The sequence below is a fragment of the Astyanax mexicanus genome, chromosome 12 (genome assembly GCF_023375975.1).
Source record: "Astyanax mexicanus isolate ESR-SI-001 chromosome 12, AstMex3_surface, whole genome shotgun sequence".
In the NCBI taxonomy this organism is placed as follows: Eukaryota; Metazoa; Chordata; class Actinopteri; order Characiformes; family Acestrorhamphidae; genus Astyanax; species Astyanax mexicanus.
In genome coordinates, this window is record NC_064419.1 from 42,067,291 (window position 1) to 42,089,309 (window position 22,019).

Genomic DNA, 22,019 nt, shown 5'->3' on the forward strand with positions numbered 1-22,019 from the left:
ATGGTCTCTGGTGTTTGGCTGTGAAGGTGGAAAATGGACAGCTTCGTTTGGGTGTTGGTGGAGGCTCTGCGGGACACGGAGACAGAAGAATTCTCGTTTCGGGCTTCAGATGGACGAATCAATAGTAGGTAAGGCTTTATTCTAATAAGAATGAAACAACCAACTGTCCACAAAAACTGTATCAGTCCACAAGCTAGCAGCCTTAAGTGCAAAATATATGTAATACTGCCGCTTAAAACAGCCAGTAGGACACACATGAAGACGAAACACATTACCTCAGAGAGCTCAATCTGAAAAACACATAAACAAACTCAGAAACCCAATAAACTCAACAGGTTTCACTCATTTTCACCAAAATGATCACCTCAGAAATAACGTAGGAAATGTATGCCCAGCTCTAGATACAGATACAGCTTTTTACCATATCAGTACAAAACTAACTATACTGTATCTCACATATATAAAATCAAAGTTAACACAGCTGTCTGAAATACACTTCTTTTAGAGAGTGTGTGAATAAGAGAATGTGTGTGTGTGAGTGAGAGAAAGAGAGAGAGAGATGTATCAGGTAGGTTGTGTGTATCAATATCTGGTGAAATATATTAAATATACAGTACAGGCCTAAAGTTTCGACACACCTTCTCTTTTTCAATGCATTTTCTTTATTTTCATGACTATTTACACTGTAGATTCTGACTGAAGGCATGAAAACTGTGAATGAACACATGGAGTTTTATGTACTTAACAAAAAAAGCACTTGTTAGCCCCTTTGCCTTCACTCTGCGGTCCAGCTCACCCAAAACCATCTGGATTGGATTCAGGTTTAAAGTACAAAACTCCACATGTGTTCATAGTTTTGATGCCTTCAGTGAGAATCTACAATGTAAATAATCATGAAAATAAAGAAAACGCATTGAATGAGAAGGTGTGTCTTTTGGCCTGTACTGTATATTAACTAAATTATATTAATAAATATATTTCCTTTTCATCTGATTAACAATCGATTAATAGAAAGAATAATCAACAGATTAATCGATTAGCAAAATAATTGCTATTTGCAGCCCTAGTTTTATTTATGTGTAACCACTTGGCACTAGATTTGCATGGTGTGGTTCAATTTATGATCTTTAAAGCTGCTTCATTAAACACTGTGATCATCATTATACTAAGCTGCTTTTGAGAAACCCTGTTTGGTCATCATTATTATTCTTAGGAATGATCATCTAAGCACAAATTTCTCTGTATGATCCTGGTGCTTATATGTTTTTTAACAGGTTTCTGATGATGATAATGAAAATATTCTGCATGTATTGCTGAATTGCATTTTGTTCCATTAGTGATAATGATGCCAAGAGGGCTGTTTAATAAATACTATAATCTTGCTTGTGCATAAAACTGCATTAACTGCATTAATGCATTCGGTGTACTGAACCACAACAGTGAAGAGAGACCTGAGCCATAAAGCAGAGCTCTCCATTTACCTACTGATCATTGGTCCCACCCTCATAGTGCATGTCTTGCTTTGCCAAGAACTCTGGGAAATGACTGAAATTGGCCAAAAATGGGTTCTCTCTAAGGAATGGCTTGGCTGGCTCACTCTGAAAATGTCATGAGGAGTTGTGTAATCCAGGAGAGACACAGACTTGTTGAGAGGAGCCAGCTGAGGTGGGCTGACAAGAATTCCCCTGATCTTCTCTTATTAAGAATGTTGAGCAGGCATGATCAACTGGGAGGAGACCCTGAGGAAGATCAGGGACCTGCTGCAGGGATTAAATCAGGCCTGTAAGCATCTGGGGATCCAGTAGGAGGAAAGAGGAAAGTGGTGTAAGTGGCTGGGGCTGGCTTCTTTGCATGCTTTATAGCATGACCATTGCATGTTATATAGTTACAGTTATATCAGAATATATCAGAATATATATAAAGCTTATCTTACCGGCTCAACTAAGCATAAAGGAGCAGTTTGTAGTTTAAAGATTACAGACTGTATTCCTGTATCTGTTTCTCTGCATGCTTTATTGTTCTCATTTGAGCCTGTTCTTCAATGCTTTAGACCAGAGGTTTTCAAACTTTTGCAACTCACAGTCCACTTAACCCACCGTAAAACTTTCCAAAGCCTTCAGGAATATTTGCTGTTTAAATCCTACAGTATACAACTGTCAGCATCATCGTTTTCTGTTCCTGTGCTAGTGAAGCCTAGTGCTTGGTACCCGCTGCTGTATTTTCTTTGTTTGGATTTATGCTTGCTTTTCTCGGTTCTCCCTGTCAGAGATACAGTGGCTGCTTCACATGTATATGGTGCCACTTTAGTGTCTTTTGTCGTCTAAAGCCCTATCTGGATGGAATTAGTTTCTCAGGGGGACGTCTGTGAAAAATATTTCACACTTCTACTCAGTGATAAAACTCTTGCATCTAGACTGCAATTGAAAAAACAGGAGGACCAGTGAGGGTTTTGGCTTTCTCGATCACATGACATCGCATTCAGTAGCTCCTCCATTTCAACTCGCTGTTGTGTTTCACGTTGATCTCCATGGAAACACACACCCAAAATATAATTACGGTGTGCGTCAGTGGACAAATAGCTATTTTATTAAATGCAAGATGATGAAACTCGGAGATAAAATTACCGGAGGACCAGCGAGTGATCTTGTAATTACTATAAAAAGTCTGAGAGAAGTGGTTGTCCTGTGGTATATGTTCAATGAAAAACAGTAGATAAGTTAGCCTGTAATTTTCTCAGAGGAGGTCTGAGAAAAATACATGCATGGTCATTCAGGATGGGAATAAAATCACAGAGGACCCTACATAAAAGAGAAAATTACCCCAGGACCCCCTGAGAAATGAATCCCGTCTTGATAGGGTTAAGGACCTTGTTTTTAACTATTTATTCATGATGTATAGCTCTGTATGTCATTTGGCCAATTCACAACAAACCAATCAACGAGCTCGACCTAAACCTTTTTTGCTAATTTAATTAAAGTACATTTCTTGAACTGTATTTTTTTTACTTTGCACAATAGATTGGTCTACAGCCCCCTTGCTGTACCTCTGAGACCCACGTTGAAAACAACTGGCCTAGACCAATTCAGCACATGTGATTTTGGGTTTGGGTGGTGAACACCTGTAGACAATTCAGAGACTGCTTTAAAAGGGGCCCATTTCATTACTCCCCAACCCCCCCAACAGTGCAGCATTACATTACCTGTACACACAGTGTGGTATCAATGACTGTGCATATATACAGTACCATGCATACCATGTATAGGAGCACCAGACCGCTTTCTCTGCATACTTTATTAATATCCTTATTTCACCCTGTTTATCTATGGAGCAGCTGTAGGTAGGAGTGTGTAATAGAGTGGAGAACAGTGAGAGGTTAAACACAGTGTTTAAAAACTCCAGCAGCACTTCTGCAATATCTGATCCACTCACTGTACCATCAGCACAACACACACTAACACCTCATACACCGCCAACATGCTAATCAGAGCTAATCACTGCAGTGCTGAGAATAAATGACCCACCACCCAAATAATAATAACAGCTGCTCTGTGTTGGTTTTCTCTCCTATGGGCTTCTGAGTATTGAAGAACAGGGTGAAATAAAGTGTGCAGTGAAAGAGGTCTGGTGCTCCTATACGGTATGCATGGTACTGTATATATGCACAGTCATTGATATCACACTGTATGTAATATAATGCTGCACTGTGGGAGTTGAAATGAATGTGCCCCTTTTAGAGCCGTCTCTGAACTGTGTACAGGTGTTCTATAAGGGCATGTTTAGCATTGTGCATTAAAGAGGCAGTAAGGTTAAAAGAAGCGAGGCTTCAGAGAAACCTTCAGTGAAAAAACAGGAGCCAAGTCCTTGAGAGGGGGGTGGAGGGAGGCAGAAGGAGTGAGAGTGTGTTGTGAAGGGTGGGCTGAAAGAGTAGTTGGGAGGCGGTTGAATGGCTGATTTGCATTAAGAGCACAGTGACCTACCAAAGCCTCAAACCATGTTTTTTTTTCTTTCTTCAGATAGGCCAGCTGGAGTGAACTGTGTGATATATATAATAATGCTATTCAGCATTTTGTATTATATATTGGTGGTACTGCAGTAATAATGCTGATGTATGAAATTCTGCTGAATATTTTGCCCTACTTTTAGCATTTCTGCTGTATAATCAGTATAGTATTTCTATCACTTGACCAATGCAACCAAGACGTTTTTTTTATATACTGCACTGTGCAAAAATATAAGCATATACAAATGATTTACACAGAGCAAACTGTTATTGTAGTCATTGCTTGCTGTTCTGTCTGGGTGTAATATATTTTGAGCATCGACATTGCACATGTCTCCTCCGATACATGTGAAGTCAGACTACACCTCTTTTTGAACTGCTACTGATGCAGCATTGCCAAGAAGCATCACAGCGCACTCGGAGGAAAGCGCAGCGACTCTGTTCCGAAACATCAGTTCACAGACGCCTTGTGCTGATCGACACCCCCCTAGGACTGATTAGGGAAAGAACGCCATCTACTGTACCCACCCAGAGAGAGCAAGGCCAAATGTGCTCTCTCAGGGCTTTGGCCAGCTCTGGCTGATGGCAAGCTGCATGACTGGGATTTGAACTAGCAGCCTCCCAATCATAGTGGCAATACTTTAGACCCCTGGACTACTCTGCGCCCTACACTGTTCTCTTTTGAGACCAATTTTTTTTTTTTCTCACAAATATCTTTATTCATTTTTATTCATTTTACAACCACAAATCATCCCCCCACCCTAAAACCCAATGCTCACTATCTTGATACAAACATTACATCTTTACTATTTTCACATGTTACAATTATTTTTACAAATTGCAAGAAGGATAACCACACAGTTTTCAAAGTCATCAAGCTTCCCTTTAGCTATATAGGTCAGTTTCTCCAATGCCAGGTTGCTGGACATTTGTTTAATCCATTGTTGAGACAGATCATTACAGATCCTGTCCTAGAAGTATACAATGAGAACAAAATCAAACAAATGAGACAAAATATTATACTTAGTTATTTATGTATTGAGGAAAATGATCCAATATTACATATCTATAAATCTATAGCTTTCAGTATCTGAGACCATCTGTGCATCAATAACTGCAGCTAAACTTTTCCGGTAACTTTATTTCAGTAATTTAGTTAAGAAACTCATATATTATATAGATGTATTACACACAGAGTAATCAAGTTTAGAAGTCCATTTATTTTATTGTTAATGAATATGGCTTACAGCCAATTAAAACCCAAAAGTCAGTGTTTTAAAAAAAAAGAATATTATATAAGACCAATTGGTACTTTTGGCAGTGTGGGCAGTGTGCCAAGTCCTGTTGGAAAATGAAATCCACATCTCCATAAAAGTTGTCAGCAGAGGGAAGCAAATTTTTTGCAGTTTGGACTTGATATAACACAGTGGATCAAAACCAGCAGATGACATGTCTCTCCAAACCATCAGCACTTCATGCTTCCCTCTACTGACAACCTTTATAAAGATACGGATTTTATTTTCCAGCAGGTCTTGGCACACTGCCCACTGTTTGCTGCTGTTCTAATGTTTAAAATGTTGGATTTTAACTCGCACACGATCATACTGTTTGCCCTCACCATTTTCTTACAGTTAAATGGTTACAACAGGAAAAAAGCTTATCAATTTAATCATTTCATACATAATTAAGCCTACAGGATACTTTAGATCCAGAATAGGATTTAACATTTCCAGCTTGTATTTCACCCCATTGACTTTCACTTTAATGTCAAACCTGAGCATTCACATGCATGTAACATTCCTTCACTGCCATGCCTCTTTGTGCTAGTCCACAATGTAGTATTGATTAGGCATTGATCAGTCTCCAGTCTTGGGTTTGTGCTCATCTGCAGTTTCTGGCCAAAGCACCGTGCAGCGCCCGTCCAATAAATCTAAGTCTATCCTCCATCTGTCCCCTGCAGGATTTACCCTCGCTAAGAAACGCTGGAGAACCTTCCAGCTGAAGTGAAGATGCACCTCTGCTGTGTAATACTCTCATAATGCTGGTTCATTTCAACAGGATGTGGCGTATTGTTAGCAGGAGACAACAGCGCTAATGCTATAATGCTACTACAGACCTGCAGAATCTCCTGTCTCATAAGAGCTAATCCTTAGTGGGGATTTCTGTTCAATTATGGAGGAGTTGTCAGGATGATAGTAGTAGGAACCCCTGTGAGGTTCACTCAGAGTCTCCCAGTCTTCAGCTGTCCCGAGTATTCATGTCTGCTGTCACAAATGAAATTAACCTCTGAGAAATGGAATATTCCGCATGGAGCAGGAAGGCTGCTGAAATGAGCTTAGGCTGGGTGACGAGAGGCTGAGTAATCAAATCTTCACTAACTGAGCTGCCCTCTGTGTATGTGTGTGTGTGTGTGTGTGTGTGTGTGTGTAAGAGAGAGTCTACTTGTTTTTGGACATTTTCAGAACATTCAAAATGATTTTTTACTAAATTTACACAGTTTCTTTTATTATTTATTTCCATCCCTTCTTCTTGGTTATAAAGGGAAATAAGTGGCACAGTCTTACACATCCCTTACACAGACTAGTCCTGTCAACATTAACGCATTAACATGCATGATTAGTCTAGAAACTTTTTTTTAACCATTTATTGTTATTTCCCCGTTTTTGTCTCCAATGTCCTGACATAATTCACTCTCTTTTTTCCCTGGTAAAATACAGCTCTAGAAAAAAAAGAAACAGTTCAGTTTCTGAATCAGTTTCTCTGATTTCACTATTTATAGGTTTATGTTTGAGTAAAATGAACATTGTTGTTTTATTCTATAAACTACAGACAACATTTCTCCCAAATTCCAAATAAAATATTGTCATTTAGAGCATTTATTTGCAGACAATGAGAAATGACTAAAATAACTTGAAATATTTTTTTCAAGTTTTAAGAGTTCAGAAAACTATTTGGTGGAATAACCCTGTTTTTTAATTACAGTTACAGTCATGCATCTTGGCATGTTCTCCTCCACCAGTCTTACACAGTACTTTTGGATAACTTTATGCCTCTCCTGGTGCAAAGAAAAATTTGAGCAATTTAGCTTTGTTTGATGGCTTGAGATCATTCATCTTCCTCTTGATTATATTCCAGAGGGTTTTCAATTAAGTAAAATAAAAAAAACTCATCATTTTTAAGTTGCTATCTTGTTTTTTTTTCTCAGAGCTGTATATAATAATTTTTAGCAATGCAAAAAAAACATTGATACTGTTCAGAAGGTAGATTTGTTTTTTTACTTAAATTAAAATATGAATTAAATATGAATATAAAATTTTTTTTTAGCTTTGCTAAAAAAGTTAAGAATTCTTTGACATTAAATTATCTTATCATTAAAAGTGGCCTTTATTTTTGCTAAGTTGCAAAATAAACTGACATGCCACAAGCAAAAAGTCATGGGATAGCAATATGTAAAATGGTCATAAAGTGTTACGGGATAACTCGGGAACACGTACACCTGTATAAGTCATAAGATGTTATCTTGTGAGTGAGATTAAACTCTGGGCAGCATTAGAAGTCGTAATGATCATGAGCATTGGCTTCTGGCCAGAATTGTCAGTGCAGTCAAGTGATTCTGGCAGAAATCACATCCAGCGCAGGACGACCCAGATTTTTTTATGGGACATGCCAAAAGTGAAGGGACACAATACTAGTTCCTGTCCCATGACTTTTGGCTTACATTTACATTTTGCATGTTCTGTAAGGATCTAAAACCATGTGGGTGATGAAATAGTAATAGCTTCTCTCTCTCTCTCTCTCTCTCTCTCTCTCTCTCTCTGTGTGTGTGACGGGAAGCTGAAGTGATGAAGTACTCATGGTGTACAGGAACTTGGCAGCGCTGAGTGAGAGCTGATACTTCATTTCTCAGAAAGCAGTGTGTGGTGGCTTCTACAGCATCTTTAAAGCAGGACACAACTACTACAGTGTAGAGCAGTGAGGACCAAACCAGCACTGCGTACTTAGATAACCGGCGAGCGCACGTGAGCTCCGCAGAGCTCCGCACTGGCAAATGATTTATGATTATATGGGAGGCAAGTGCACACCTGGGGGTTGCTGTCTTTCTCCAGCATTTTTAGCTGAGTTCAGCTAAAAGCAGTAGCTCTGCAGAAAAACATCTCAGTGGGGTTTTCCTATGTACCCTAAATGTAGTCAATCAACCAAGACATCTGAAAATTGGTTTTGTACTCTTGCGCTGAAGCTACGATGCTAATGTAACTGCTTATCTTCTATTTTTCAGACAATTAATTATTATTAATTTTCTCAAAAATTGACAGTATGCCTTTTTGTTTGTGTTACATTGTGCTGCCTATTGGAGACGTAGCATTTCTACACAGTGCATATGGGATCCAGCGGCTCCCAGTGGTGTAAAATGACCTTGCGTTTGTCCTGTGCGGGAATCCATACACTGATTACATCAGAAAAACATTGCGACATCATTTTTTCTCACATTAAAAGGAGAAAAAATTGCAGCCACGCTTCACAGTTTCACCGATTTATGCACAGATTTACAACAGTGCTAGTAATACTGAAATAATGTTTTATGACAGGATTTTTTTTTTTGGTGAGAGTCAACTTTAAGTGTTCGTTTAAGGCAGGAGCTGGCTTGTTTTGGGACAGGTATCCGGGTATGCTTAATGCTGAAATCGAACTGAAAAAGAGAGTGCATTGTTTTGTATTTTATGTTCTCCCGAAATAATGTTCTCCCCAGTACCGGAGGGGTCTGTTTTCCCGAGCTCGGCGCAGAACCTCCACGAAATCTTGGTAGTAGCAAAGCTTGGCGACGATAACGCTGGGCTGTACGTTGGTTTTCTTCGGCATAAGACTGCAGTGTGAGCGAGTTTAGAAACAGCCGTGGTGGAGCTTAAGCCAGGTTCCTCCGTAATGCACACAATTCTGATATTGCATCTCCGCATCCGCCCCTTCGTATCCTCACACCGCTCCCTCAAGTCGGCTAGCTCTGTTTTCAGATCAGTCACTGCGGTCTGACCACACCGACAGGCCCTCCTCCACACTGCAAACAGTATTACTCATAGCCTCCATCTCAGCAAGATTAGCCGCTGCGCGATTAGCTGGCTCGCACCTCTGTTAGCTAATTTTTTTAGAGAGTTGAAGTCTTCAGTGAGTATATTCCTTAGTTCAGATTTAATCGCCGAAGATATGTTGGATCTCAGTGAGGTGAGAATGTCTGCTTTTCAGGGCCTTGGTGTCCATGGTGGATTATAGCTGTGGGCTAACCGCTGTTTCGTGGTGGTCTGGCACGGTGGTTTTAGGGCTACTACTTACGGAATCGCTGTACTTGTACTTTCAGAGACTGGTGCCATAGGTACCTGCTATATGGCTTTAGTTATCTTCACAATGTCCTTACACATATTAGAGTTCAGATATTTGGAAGAAAACTGAACAACATTAAGAGTTTTTTTAATGAATAAAGTTTGACTTATCTGACTGTTTAGTCCTTAAAATATGGTATTCATACATTCATACCGAAAGGAATGAAACTTGGTGGGTGGTCATGCCAAACTGTCATGGGGTCGCTCTTTTGTTTTGGTGGAGACAACCAATGAGTCAGAATTTGGTGGCACCATGGTCAGCACCAAGATCAATGGATTGGTGTCACACGTGTGCGGTACTTTGTGTGTACTTTGATAGCCCAGCGATACATTTATGAAGTCATTTCTGTGAGGTAGTAAACACCCAGATTTCCAACCAAGGTCTTAAATTTAATTTATTCAAATTTTAAATGTTTTACTTTTACTTTTTTGTTAATTCCTGAGAAGCGTAGTCTAATCAGAAGTTAGTTCTGTGTTCTCTCTGTTTCTGGGGAGCTACCGGTGTTGGCACACAGTGATTAAACTTTAAATCCCATGATAACTGCAGGCAGAATATGGCCCTGTTTGCTCACTACCTGCACACTTAATATGTCTGTGGATCTACTTTTAATATGCTGCATAAAACTAATTTAATTTTAATTTTCCCCAAAGTATAATTTACATACAAGACTAGAGACAAGAGTTACAGAATTGCTGTACGAGTGGCTGTAATTTATGAACATCTCCCACCTACAGAGATGTGAGCAGTGCTGAAGAGCACTCGAGCACGAGTTGAAGAGAACAGATCCAGAGAGAGAAGCTGGCACACTGTGACCTGTGAGCACTCAGCCATGAGGAGCCAAACTCTAATGAGACTTCTTTACTTTTCTCCAGTGGAGTAAAGTGGGCAGAAACACACAGGCCATAAGATTTTACCCTCAGCAGACTCTGTGATCGCCTTTCAGATCCACAGAACCTGAACAGACTGTGGAGTTCAGATTGTTTCTTCTTACAGCACAGCCACAGTTTAAGAATTTAAATAGTTTACTTTACAGCAAATTAGCTAAATCTGCTGTCAGCTCAGATGGTGGTACTGTTAAATATGTGCAGTGCTGTTGGGAAGTATAACATAATTATTGTTAACTGGATGTTGTTAGCTGTATACAAGTGTTAAATTGTTAAGTTGTGTTAAGTTGAGTCTCGTCTAGTCTTGAGCCTTGTCTTCAGTTTCACCACAAATAAAAATAAAATATGTTAATTTGTAACTTCTGAAAGTACAATCAAACAGATTTAAATTTAGATTCTCGTTTTGAGCCTCGCTTTGTCTAGTCTTGAGTCTTATTTTGTCTAGCCTTGAGTCTTGTTTTGTCTAGCCTTGAGTCTCGTCAAGCTTTGAGTCTCATCTTATGTAGTCTTGAGTCTTACTTTGACTAGTCTTGAGTCTCCTTTTGTCTAGTTTTGAGTCCCATCTAGTCTTGAATCTTGTCTTGAGTCTTATCTAGTTTTGAGTCTCAATTGTCTCGTCTAGGTTTGAGTCTCATCTAGTCTAGTTTTGAGTCTCATCTAGTCTTGATTCTTGTCTTGAGTCTTATCTAGTCTTGAGTCTCATCTAGTCTAGTTTTGAGTCTCATCTAGTCTTGATTCTTGTCTTGAGTCTTATCTAGTCTTGAGTCTCAATTGTCTCGTCTAGGTTTGAGTCTCATCTAGTCTTGAATCTTGTCTTGAGTCTCGTCTAGGTTTGAGTCTTATCTAGTTTTGAGTCTTGTTTTGTGTAGTCTTGAGTCTCCTTTTGTGTAGTCTTGAGTCTCATCTAGTCTTGAACCTAGTCTTGAGTCTTGTTTTGGCTAGTCTTGAGTCTTGTTTTGTCTAGTTTTGAGTTTCATCTAGTCTTAAGCCTCGTCTTGAGTTTCAAGTTTAAATATGTTCACTTTTAACTTAAACTTTAACTGAAAGCTCAATCAAACAGATAAAAAAAAAATCTGTTACATTTTAATTTTGCTTTATTTGTTCACTAGGGAAACTGGCTACATTATTTTAATAAAGCACACACATACCTACACTCACACAAACACAAAGTAGTTGATAAGTTATTTTTAGAATAATCAACTAATTGTAAAAAAAAAATTTAGGAGCAGCCCTACATTTTGTCGTCGTGCTTATTGTTTAAACTGATTTTTAATTACAGTTGAATTTTATGTTGAGGTAGTATAGTGTATATCTAATAATATAAATGAATTTCATAATTAAATATATTAGCTTTATTTATGGCACTGCTGAGTGCTTTAATTAGTGAAGGTCTGCTGGAAATGGATCTAAATTAAATGTGTTTCTTAAATTCACCCCTATAAAATAAATATCATTATGATTTGACTCTTTGGTTTGGGCTTTTGGCTGCGTTTGATGTTGGCAGTAGAGACAGACCAATCTGTAAATTGTAAGGCAGAGAAAAAGACTCTGTCAAAGAGAGAGACAGCAGAGACATGTTCGTGACTCAGCAGCAAATAACAACTAATTGGTTCCCCTTCTTCAACCCAGTCAGCAGGAGCGTCTGAATTAGCTCTAAAAACAGACAGATGACCTAAAGAGCAGGAGCTGAGTGTGACTGAACACGATCCCTGCGGTTCAGTCCCAACAACACCCCATGTACTATACAGCCTTTCTCTAAATAGCAGCATTTACGACAGGATTTATATATATATACTTTGTAGTGATTGCATGGAATAAGATTTTTATCCACTAAAGAATGTTTTTGAGCTTGACATCTGGATTAACATTTTTTTTAGATAACCCAGTGGCCTAACCAGGTAAAATCTTCATTTTGGCTAGGGCTCAAACAGCATGTAAAATGTTTTTCACTCAAATGTTTTTCAACAATCAACATCTTCATTTTGGCAAGTGGTAAAACGGTAAAGCTCAGTGACCCAACCCATCAAAACCAACAAATTCTTCTGCGTTTGGCCACTGTTTGCTTCATACTCTACAAAATTGACTTATTTGATTAAAATTGTCTGTTTGATGTTTTTCCAAAAATAACCACGGCAGTGATCCCAAAGCCATCCATAACTGTCCAGCCTAGCAGAAAGAAATGAATAGGTGTAAAGCCGTTGTTGTGCGTAATTCAGCACCCCTGCCTGGAAAAGCACCCCCTCTTGGGAGCGTGCACCCATGTCTTCCAGAAAAAAAAACAGAGATAATTGCTTCAGCTAACTATACTTAGAAATGCGCTCCTGAGAGGGGGTGCTTTTCATGGCGGGGATGCAGATTTTGGCACGCTTTCAAAAAAAAAAATAAATTAAAACAATTTCTGCTTTTTCTGCAATATAATTTTTTGGGGGAGAGGGGCAAATCCACCTATTTATGATATCTCCCCGGTTCCTACGCCAGTGCTTAAGTATTGCAAGTAGTTTATTGTAAAACATAGTACTGAAGTGCTGAAGGTAAAAAGTACAGTTCTGTGTTATTATTGAAGTTATAACAGAAAACAATGGGAAGTTTTCAGAGTGAAAGGCAGAACGGGAGCAGAGATCTCTTCTTATAAGATCAGCTGGATCACTTGATTTACTCAATGATGAGCAGCTTCATCAAACCCGGTGACAGTGCAGATCATCTACCGCTCTAAACCCACATTATTTAGTAATAATGTGGGTTTAGAATGATTCCTAATATTCTTATAATTGTAACGAGTAGTGATGCAGGACAGTGAAGTAAAAGTGGAATTAGGAGTAAAAATAGTACTCCAGTAGATGCAAATACAGCATTTTAGTATTTAAATACAGTAGTTGAGCAAAAGTAATACTCTAGTAGATACAGATACAGCATTTTAAGACAGTAGTGAAGAAGCTCTACTTTGTTACTATACATTTTTGCAATCATTCCCACCCACTGTTTGTGCAAATGCCTTTTATGAAGCATATCTGATGTCAGTGTAAATTATACTGTTAACAGGGGAACTTTTGATTAACCAAAAAGTTATTGAACTCTGGTGTCCTCATGCTAAAAAACATAAATCCACTATGTAATAAAGTTTACTTATTTAAAGTTGAGCTGACTGTTGGCGTTTTGAGTTGTTAAGAGTGCAGAATGGTGTGGTGTGTTGTGGTCAGTCTGTTTTTTCCTTACTCAATGCATTTGTGTTCTGAGATATGAGCCCCCACGCAAAACTGTCAATGTAAAATAAGCTTATCAAAGAAACTGGAGCTTACTGCATCAAAGCAGCTGTCTTTAGCCAGCGTTTTCCTTTATTATAAACGTCCACAACAGTATGCAGTGTATGCAGAGTGCTATCACAGCATTGGGCGTTTAAAATAAAATTTAAAAAAACTCACTCGGAAGAAGAGTGAGAGGCCAAAGTCAGCATACTTTACAGCATGGAAGGAGAGCGAGGCTCTAAAGAGATTAAGCGATGCTTGGCAAACGTATAAATAATACATCCAGCACACACACACATACAAAAACACACACACACACACACACACACACAACACCTATGCAGGAAGATGACAGACGGTATGTTCGTTACATGAAGACTTGGGTGGAGCACTGCTGTGTGAGAGCAGTCTGGATCTGGTCCAGCTTTATAACCTATTACCTATTAAAAGAAATTACAGTATAGCTCTGATGAGGAGTGTGCTCTTCAGTGTGTCCTATCATTTCAGGCTGGTTGAACGTTTCCTCGGAGCAGAGCTAATGGAGACTGGAGCTAATGGAAAGTTCTAGATGCCGTCTTTCAGTAGCTTTCACTTCCCCATGGTTTTATAGGGGCTTGGCATGCTTAGAGGAGAGCGAGCTCTATTTATGGAGCTCTCAATGTGGATGGATCCATCTTTCATATTTCTAACATTTATAAAATACAAAGCTGGAGATGTACACTGACATGCTAAATGTCCTGAGACTCGTACTGTGTTCCATTACTGTTCTTTTCTAGTTGAATGTGGATCAAGTGAGTCACTTGACTGTTTGCGAGGACATTTCTAGCCAGACGCCGCCACTTAAGATCATTACCGACCACTGCTAGCGCTGTTGTCATGGTTTCATCCTGTTTTGTGTCTTTCTCATCTATTTATGTCTTTCTTGACCTAATTTTTGTTTATTTACCTTCCCCTGCACGTGCCATGTGTGTTCTGCCCCTGTCTTCTGAGCTCAACTGTGTTAATTTGAAGCTCCACCCCTTTGTTTCCCGGTCCCAGGTGTTTCTTATTTCCTGTGCCCTTCCATTTCTTTAAATAGTCAGTGATTGTACATTTTATCATCAGTCAGATTACGTATTTCTTTGTCTTTTTCAAGTCTCTATGTACTCAGTGTCTCCTTGTTTCTTTAGTTTATTGTTTGTTTAGTTTATTCTGTGTTTCCAATGAATACTAGCAATTGTGTCCGCTCTCCACATCTCCTTGCTGCTCCCTACCTGACAGCTGTCCACTGAGAGTGGTAATATTAATGCCTTCTATGGCATATTTTGTGGATTAAAGAATGTTACATACCTATAAAAAAACTTCACCTAACAAATTATACTTCCAGAATCATTAGAGAGGCATTGGCTAAATGGGGCCTGATAATATTGTATCTTATTAGCTCTTTCTTAAACGCAGCTGAGCTTGGACTCAAAATAATTTAGACAAAAAACTAAATCATGCAAATTAACAACTAAAGTATGACTTCCATAACACTTAAGGATCACTCTCTCAAAGAGGTCAACCAATTTATTTACCTGGGAATACATTAGCTAATGACGGAGGGTCAGAGGAAGAAATAAAGTCGAGAAAAGAAAAAGCTAGAACAGCATTCAACACCCTAAGCAAGATCTGCAAAACAAAAAATCATGTAGGGGTGGGCGATATGGCTTAATAAATTATATAATAAATACACCTAAAGCTTCACAGTAAATAATAGACTACTTTTAAGACAGAACAGCCCTATTATCACGATATGGATTTTTAATATCATGATATTTCTGTGTCACAATATATTGTATACGATATAATATTGCCCACCCCAACTCTCAAGACCAGGATAATAATCTTCAAATCCAACGTCAAATCTCTTATTGTTGTTTTTGCTATTGTGTTGTGTAACTGCTACTGGCTGCTAATTTTTTTTGGGATCAATTAAGCATCCATCCATCCAACCACCATAAACCAGGAACCAATTAAAATACAGATGAAAAAGAGAAAGTAGTTATGGATTGGTCACATATTGAGAAGAAACAAGACAGCAATAACCAAAAAGGCACTGACATGGAATCCACAAGGCAAACAGTGGTCATCCCAAAACCACCCAGAGAAGAAGTACAGAGCAAGAGTTTAGGAGGGAGGGACTGATCTGGCAACAGCTGGAAAAGATGGTCCAAGACAGATGATGGTGGGTCTATTCATCAATGGCACATGTTCCAAAAGGTCCTAGGAAGAGCATCAGAGAAATCACATGATAAATTTCTCTAATAATGGTGATTAAAGCAATTATAAGTAAGCTTGTTGTTGACCTGTTTTGTTTTTTTTTGTTTGTTTGTTTTTTTTTCGAATTAAAATTGTAGTTTGATTTTTGTGAAAGTCATTTTAGGTCGCACTTTAGCTGAACATTGAGTTGTAGCTCTTATAGAAACTATATTCTATTATAGATACTCAAACTCTCATAGTTCCCAAACAATTATATTTTTTTCCCATTTTCTGAACAAATAATTATTTAAAAATAAATAAGTTCATTAGATCTCATATAACCCTTATTTGATGGTCTTATCAAAATATACATTTACCAAAAAGCGACTGAAAAGTCACGAGACATAATACTTACTAGTGGTAGAATATAACAATTACAAAGTACAGAGATTGTTCAGGCAATGTCTGCTACACAATATGGACATAAGTATTGGGACACCTGCTCATGTACTGTTTCTTCTGAATGTAAGGATACTAAAATGACTATCTTGCATTGGTTGGAGTTAATGTCTCTACTAGAGTTCAGAGCATGGCTGTGAGGATTTAATTGCATCCGGTGATGCTAGCGTGAGTGAGATCAGCACCCCGCTTCATCCTGTAGGTACAGGATCATCAAAACCACTTCCAGCAGAATGATCTCATATAAAAGCCAATGAGCTCAGTAGTCCCATGTGGCCTTTCCCAGATTATCAGTTCATCTGAATCTATTAGAATTTCTTCAGATGCAGTAATCAACATGGCAACATTAGACCAGAATCTCAAAGGAATTTTTCCTACATGTTCTGGATTCCATGCTACAAACAAAACACAAAAACACTAAGTGCTTAGTGAGTGTATAGTGCACTACACAGGGGATAGAGAGTCATTTCTGACTCATTGACTGCTCCTAATAAACAGGTAAAGAATGAATTGGGTGCCCTGGTGGGGGGAAAAAAAAAACTTAATTGTACTTAAAACACATGGAGAAATGTCTAAGTATGCTGTAAATATACTAACAGATGTACGTACATACTTAAAATATATTAAAAGTACATAATTACTATGCTTTAATCAAATGTTTGAAAGTAAACTTTGATCATACTTTTAAAAAGTACAATTAAGTGTTTTTTTTAATAAATAAACTACTATGAAGTACACCTTTAGTTCTATATACTTCTAAAATACTTTTGTACATTTTTTAGCAAAGTGTGTTAAAAACAACTGTTACAGTAGTTTTCACACTTAAAGTACAATGTATCGTAACTTTGTAGAAAGTAAATTAAATTACTCCATTGGTAAATTAAAAAATATATATTTAGGTATTACATTAATATAACATAATATAAAATGTATTTCAATGCTCTGTTGTTATAATTAGGAAAATATAAATCAAATTAATTAAGTAAATTATAGGATACAGTGTTGAATAACGCATTTAAATATCAAATAAAAAATATGAAGTAAATTTGTAACAGGCTAAAAATTGTAGTACAGTATAATAAAATATATTTTTATACTACAGTAAACTAGAAGCGTGCACCTAAAAAAGACCTCTAATGTAAATAGATAACATATATTTGACATCAACTCTTAGTACATTTCTAATATACCTGGTGTATAATAGTGATACAATTGTAATACTCATTAAATGTATTATAATTTTACTGTAAGCATATTTAAAATATGGGGTTACATACATGAAGTAGTATGTTTAAATGTTACTTAAGTATATTTAAAATTAGTAATAGTTCCATTTTAGTACAGTTAAGTTCACTTAGCACATTGACTGCTCCTAATAAACAGGTAAAGAATGAATTGGGTGCCCTGGTAACATAATATAAACTTTGACTTCTGTACTATTTTTATACAATTAACAAAATAAGTTGTTCCATTTTAGCACTCTTTAAATATACTGATTAACTTTAGTGCACTATAGCATAATAATGCTTAGTATACTTTTAATCTACTTTTTCCCTAGGGTGGTCTAGACATAGCTTGAAATTTTATACAGGTGCAACCTGTATTATGAGACAAAAATTGTGAGAGCATTTATCATTCATCAATCTATAGTGTCATGTGTCACCCACAGTGAACAGTGCAGTAGGTAGTAATGATCATGACCGGCAGCATCTGGCTAGAATTGTCTGTGTGAACAGAGAGTATTAGCAATTCTACAAACAAACATATCCCACGGGTCTTTCTTACAGAGGATATTACATAAGTCATAGTAAATGATCATAAATAAAGTGCTGGGTGAGTGTATAGTGCACTACACTAGGGGAAGGGCTCAAATTGAGACCCTTTGACTGTTTACCACTCCTAATAAAAGGGCTAAACCCTGAATTGGGTGGTTTATATGGTTTTACTGGAAAGAGAAATTAAACTTAATTAGCACTGCTGGATACAGCTTGAAACTCTATCATGCAAGCAATGGCAGTCCAGCTAAACTGCCTCATTTTATGAGCTGGATCAGCTGCTGTGTTTCTGTGTTTCTGGAACGAGGTAGACCAGTATCTGCAGTGCTCTCACTGTCTGAGTCTGCTGGGGAGGGACTGGGAGATTGAGACTGGGAGATAGAGATCCGGCTAGTTCTGTGTGTTTGGGAGAGAATGGGAGAGGAAGCAGTGCCGCAGCGCGAGAGCTGTCCAGCGTGCTGAACATACACCTTCCCCACACAGCAATCACACACACACGCACGCGCACACACACACACACACGCAGGCAGGCAGGCAGGCAGGTATACTCGGGTCTGTGAGACTGGTGCAGAAATTGTTATCTGCGTTTGTCATCCATCTGTTCTCTCACGCTGTGATTGTCTCTCACGCTTCAGTTTCTAAAGCACGTGATGATAATGATTATAAAAAGCTTAGACTGCACGAGCCTGGACTCCTCCCAAAACACCACTTCTGTTCCACACTCAAACCCAACTACTGCACCTAACAACTGCTTACCAACAGACAACCCACACTCAACCCTAACTACTATCTGACTACCCAGACGACACCACAACTACTGCAACTAACAGCTGCTCACCAAAAACCCACACTCAACCCCAACTACTGCACCTAACAACTGTTCACCAACAGACAACCCACACTCAACCCTAACTACTCTCTGACTAACCCCAGACTACACCACAACTACTGCAACTAACAGCTGCTCACCAACACACAACCCTAACTACACTCTGACTACCCCAGACTACACCATAACTACACTACATTACAGCGACTGCAACTAACAACTGCTCACCAACAAACAACCCATACTCAACCCTAACTACACTCTGACTAGACTGACTACACCCTGATATATCTAGATAGAGAGAGAGAGAAAGAAAGACTGATATCCCTATATAGATAGTGAGACAGACTGAGAGATGGATTGGAAGACAGAAAGAGAGAGACAGACAGATATACAGAGGTAGACACAATGAAAGAGGGAGACATATAGATATACAGACAGACAGACAGACAGACAGACAGACAGACAGATAAACTGACAGACAGATATAAAGACTGATATCCCTAGATAGATAGACAGACTAACAGATGGATGGACTAAAACAGACAGACTGACAGATATACAGAGATAGACAGAATGAGAGGGAGAGGACCCTAGATATATACAGACAGAGATGAAAAGAAAGATTGATATCTCTAGATGTGTCTAGAGAGCGGGACTAAGAGATAGACATAGATGTACAGAAATAGAGACAGATATACAGGAATAAAAACAGACAAATAGAAAGACAGATAGATGTAGATAGAGAGAGGGGCGGAGTGAGAGACAGACAGATATACACAAATAGAGATGGACAGATAGATATACAGAAATGGAGACAGAGAGACAATAGATTTACATAAATGGATTGGTAGAGAGATACACAGACAGGTATGGTCAGATAGCTAAATAGATGAACAAACAGTCTGAAAGATATAAAGACAGAAATAGTATATGATGGACAGACAGACAGACACTATTGGACAGGCGAAGGCTGACAGGTGGATAGACAGGTATACAGACAGACTGGCAGATGATCATAGTGGGAGGTTTGTGCAACACATAAACAGAGAGCAGATAGAAGAATAGGTGAATAGATGGACAGTCAGTTATGTTTAATAAATATAAAAAATAATAAAGTAAGAGATGTGAAAGTTGATTTTCTTATAATAAACATTATAATAATAATAATAATAATAATAATAATAATAATAATAATAATAATAATAACTCTCTATACAGTCTGAAGTTTAACAGGGTGGGTAAAGTAAACACTCACACGTAAGCGTGGTAGATGAACGCCCAGCCGCGCGGCCTCTCGAGCGCGTTGTAGAGGAAGTTCTGCAGTCTCCGGTAACCGGCGTTCCTCTTGTGCGCCCCGCGGCCGCCGCCTCCGCTCACCGAGCGCTTCCTGCTGAGGATCCCGCGCTTTGAGCTCTCCGCCGCGCCGATCAGCAGCGTGCCGTCCCGCCCAGTGTCCGCAGCGCCCGGCTCCAGCCCCACGAAGCCCACCTTCACCCGCCGCTCAGCCCCCGCGGGAGGCGGGAACACCTCGCCGTTAGCCGACTCCTTCACCATCACTGCGGCGGGGCTCGCGGCCGGCGGTGGTGGGACAGGGCGCGGCGGGGGGTCCGCATGTCTCGGGATCCGGTGGGGGTGGGATCTGCAGTGGGGGGGCTTTAACACGAGCTTCTACCCCTGCGCTCCTCCAGAACCGGACTGAGCTCTGAGAGGAGGAGGATGAGGAGGAGGAGGCTGCAGCAGAGGAAGAGTGAGGAGGAGGAGGAGGGGGGGGGCTATGAGCAGGGAGGAGGGCTGAGATACACCCCCCTACTGAAAAACTAGAATGGACAGATCATGCTGGTCAAGCTGGTTCTGCTGGTCCTCTTCAGTTTCAGAATCAGTTTCTCTGATTTTGGTATTTATAGGTTTATGTTTGAGTAAAACGAACATTGTTTTATTCTATAAACTAAAGACAACATTTCTCCCAAATTCCAAATAAAAATATTGTCATTTAGAGCATTTATTTGCAGAAAATTAGAAATGGCTGAAATAACAAAAAAGATGCAGAGCTTTTAAACTGCAAATACTGCACCAGTCTTACACACTGCTTTTGAATAACTATATGCTACTCCTGGTGCAAAAATTCAAGCAGTTCAGCTTGGTTTGATGGCTGTGATCATCCATCTTCCACTAGATTATATTCTAGAGTTTTTTTAATTTGGTAAAATGAAAAAAAACTCGTAATTTTTAAGTGGTCTCTTATTTTTTCCAGAGTGGAAAATATATAACCAGTATGACCAAGACTGGGTGACTATCATGAACAGTGGGACTATTTTAGTAGTTGACTAATCTGACGATTATTTTTTCAATTAGTTGATTATTCACGATTATTAATCACGATCCAATGCATGTTTTACTGCATCTTGACAGCTAAACTTTTAGCAAAGATGTCAAATAGCGCAGTACAAATACTTTTTCAATTTATACATTTTGGTTATCTATACTTTACTGGATATTTTCTTTTTCAGACAACTTTTTACTTCTACTCCTTACATTTTCGCACAATTATCTGAACTTTGTAAGCTTTTGTCCTTAATGGCATTTCACCCCTTACATTACTTTTACTTTTATATTTGAAGTAGTTTAGAAACAAGTACTTTTACACTGTTACTTGGACTTGTTTTATAGTCACGGGTGAAAATTCAAAGAATGAGGTGCATGTTTTTTTGGCTACTTTTATATTAATGTGGCCACCAAAAAGCTTTTCTTGCAAACAGTTTGAAAAGAATGTGCTGTGTTGTGAACATCTGAGTCAGCCTTAGATATTGGGCTGATTTAAGCTTCTGAAGGACAGGTTTTAGACAGACTTTTGGGCAGTAATTTTTGCTGGACCTGGCAACCATGGTTGCAGCTCGCAGTAACTCACTGTCTGTTTACTCTATCCTTCCATACCCAACAGAAGGCCCTATATGTTGTATTTAAACGCTGAGAATGTTTTTAAATGTATAATAAGCTGATGTACAGGTGTTGGGTCTTGTCACTTGTGCCAAGTGTGTGAGCCCTTTACTTGTTTATTGGTTTGGGTTGATGGCCATGCTTTCGACTTGCTTGGTGATGCCTAGGTATGACTAACAAGATGACGCTGGTTGACCAGCATTACTAGAAAGACCAGGTTGATCAACCAACATAACCAGGCTTGACCAAGCTTGTTGTCCAGTATAACCAAATATTACCAAGCTGGTTGACCGATATGACAAG

General features: G+C 38.8%; 1 protein-coding gene across 7 annotated transcripts in view; it reads right to left on the bottom strand.

Annotated features, from left to right (window-relative positions):
• Window positions 1-20,501, bottom strand: part of kcnq2a (potassium voltage-gated channel, KQT-like subfamily, member 2a) — a 69,118-nt gene extending 48,617 nt beyond the window's left edge. For 3 of the 7 annotated variants that reach the window (XM_049486172.1, XM_049486170.1, XM_022679351.2), the window contains exon 1: window positions 20,038-20,496. In XM_049486172.1, coding sequence (XP_049342129.1) covers window positions 20,038-20,336 — 299 coding nt within the window. In that variant the 5' untranslated portion in view covers window positions 20,337-20,496. Of the gene's footprint in view, window positions 1-20,037 lie in introns of all 7 variants that reach the window. The other 4 variants (XR_007441496.1, XM_049486174.1, XM_049486173.1 and 1 more) reach the window with 2 other exon arrangements.
• Between the last annotated feature and the right edge of the window lie 1,518 nt (window positions 20,502-22,019).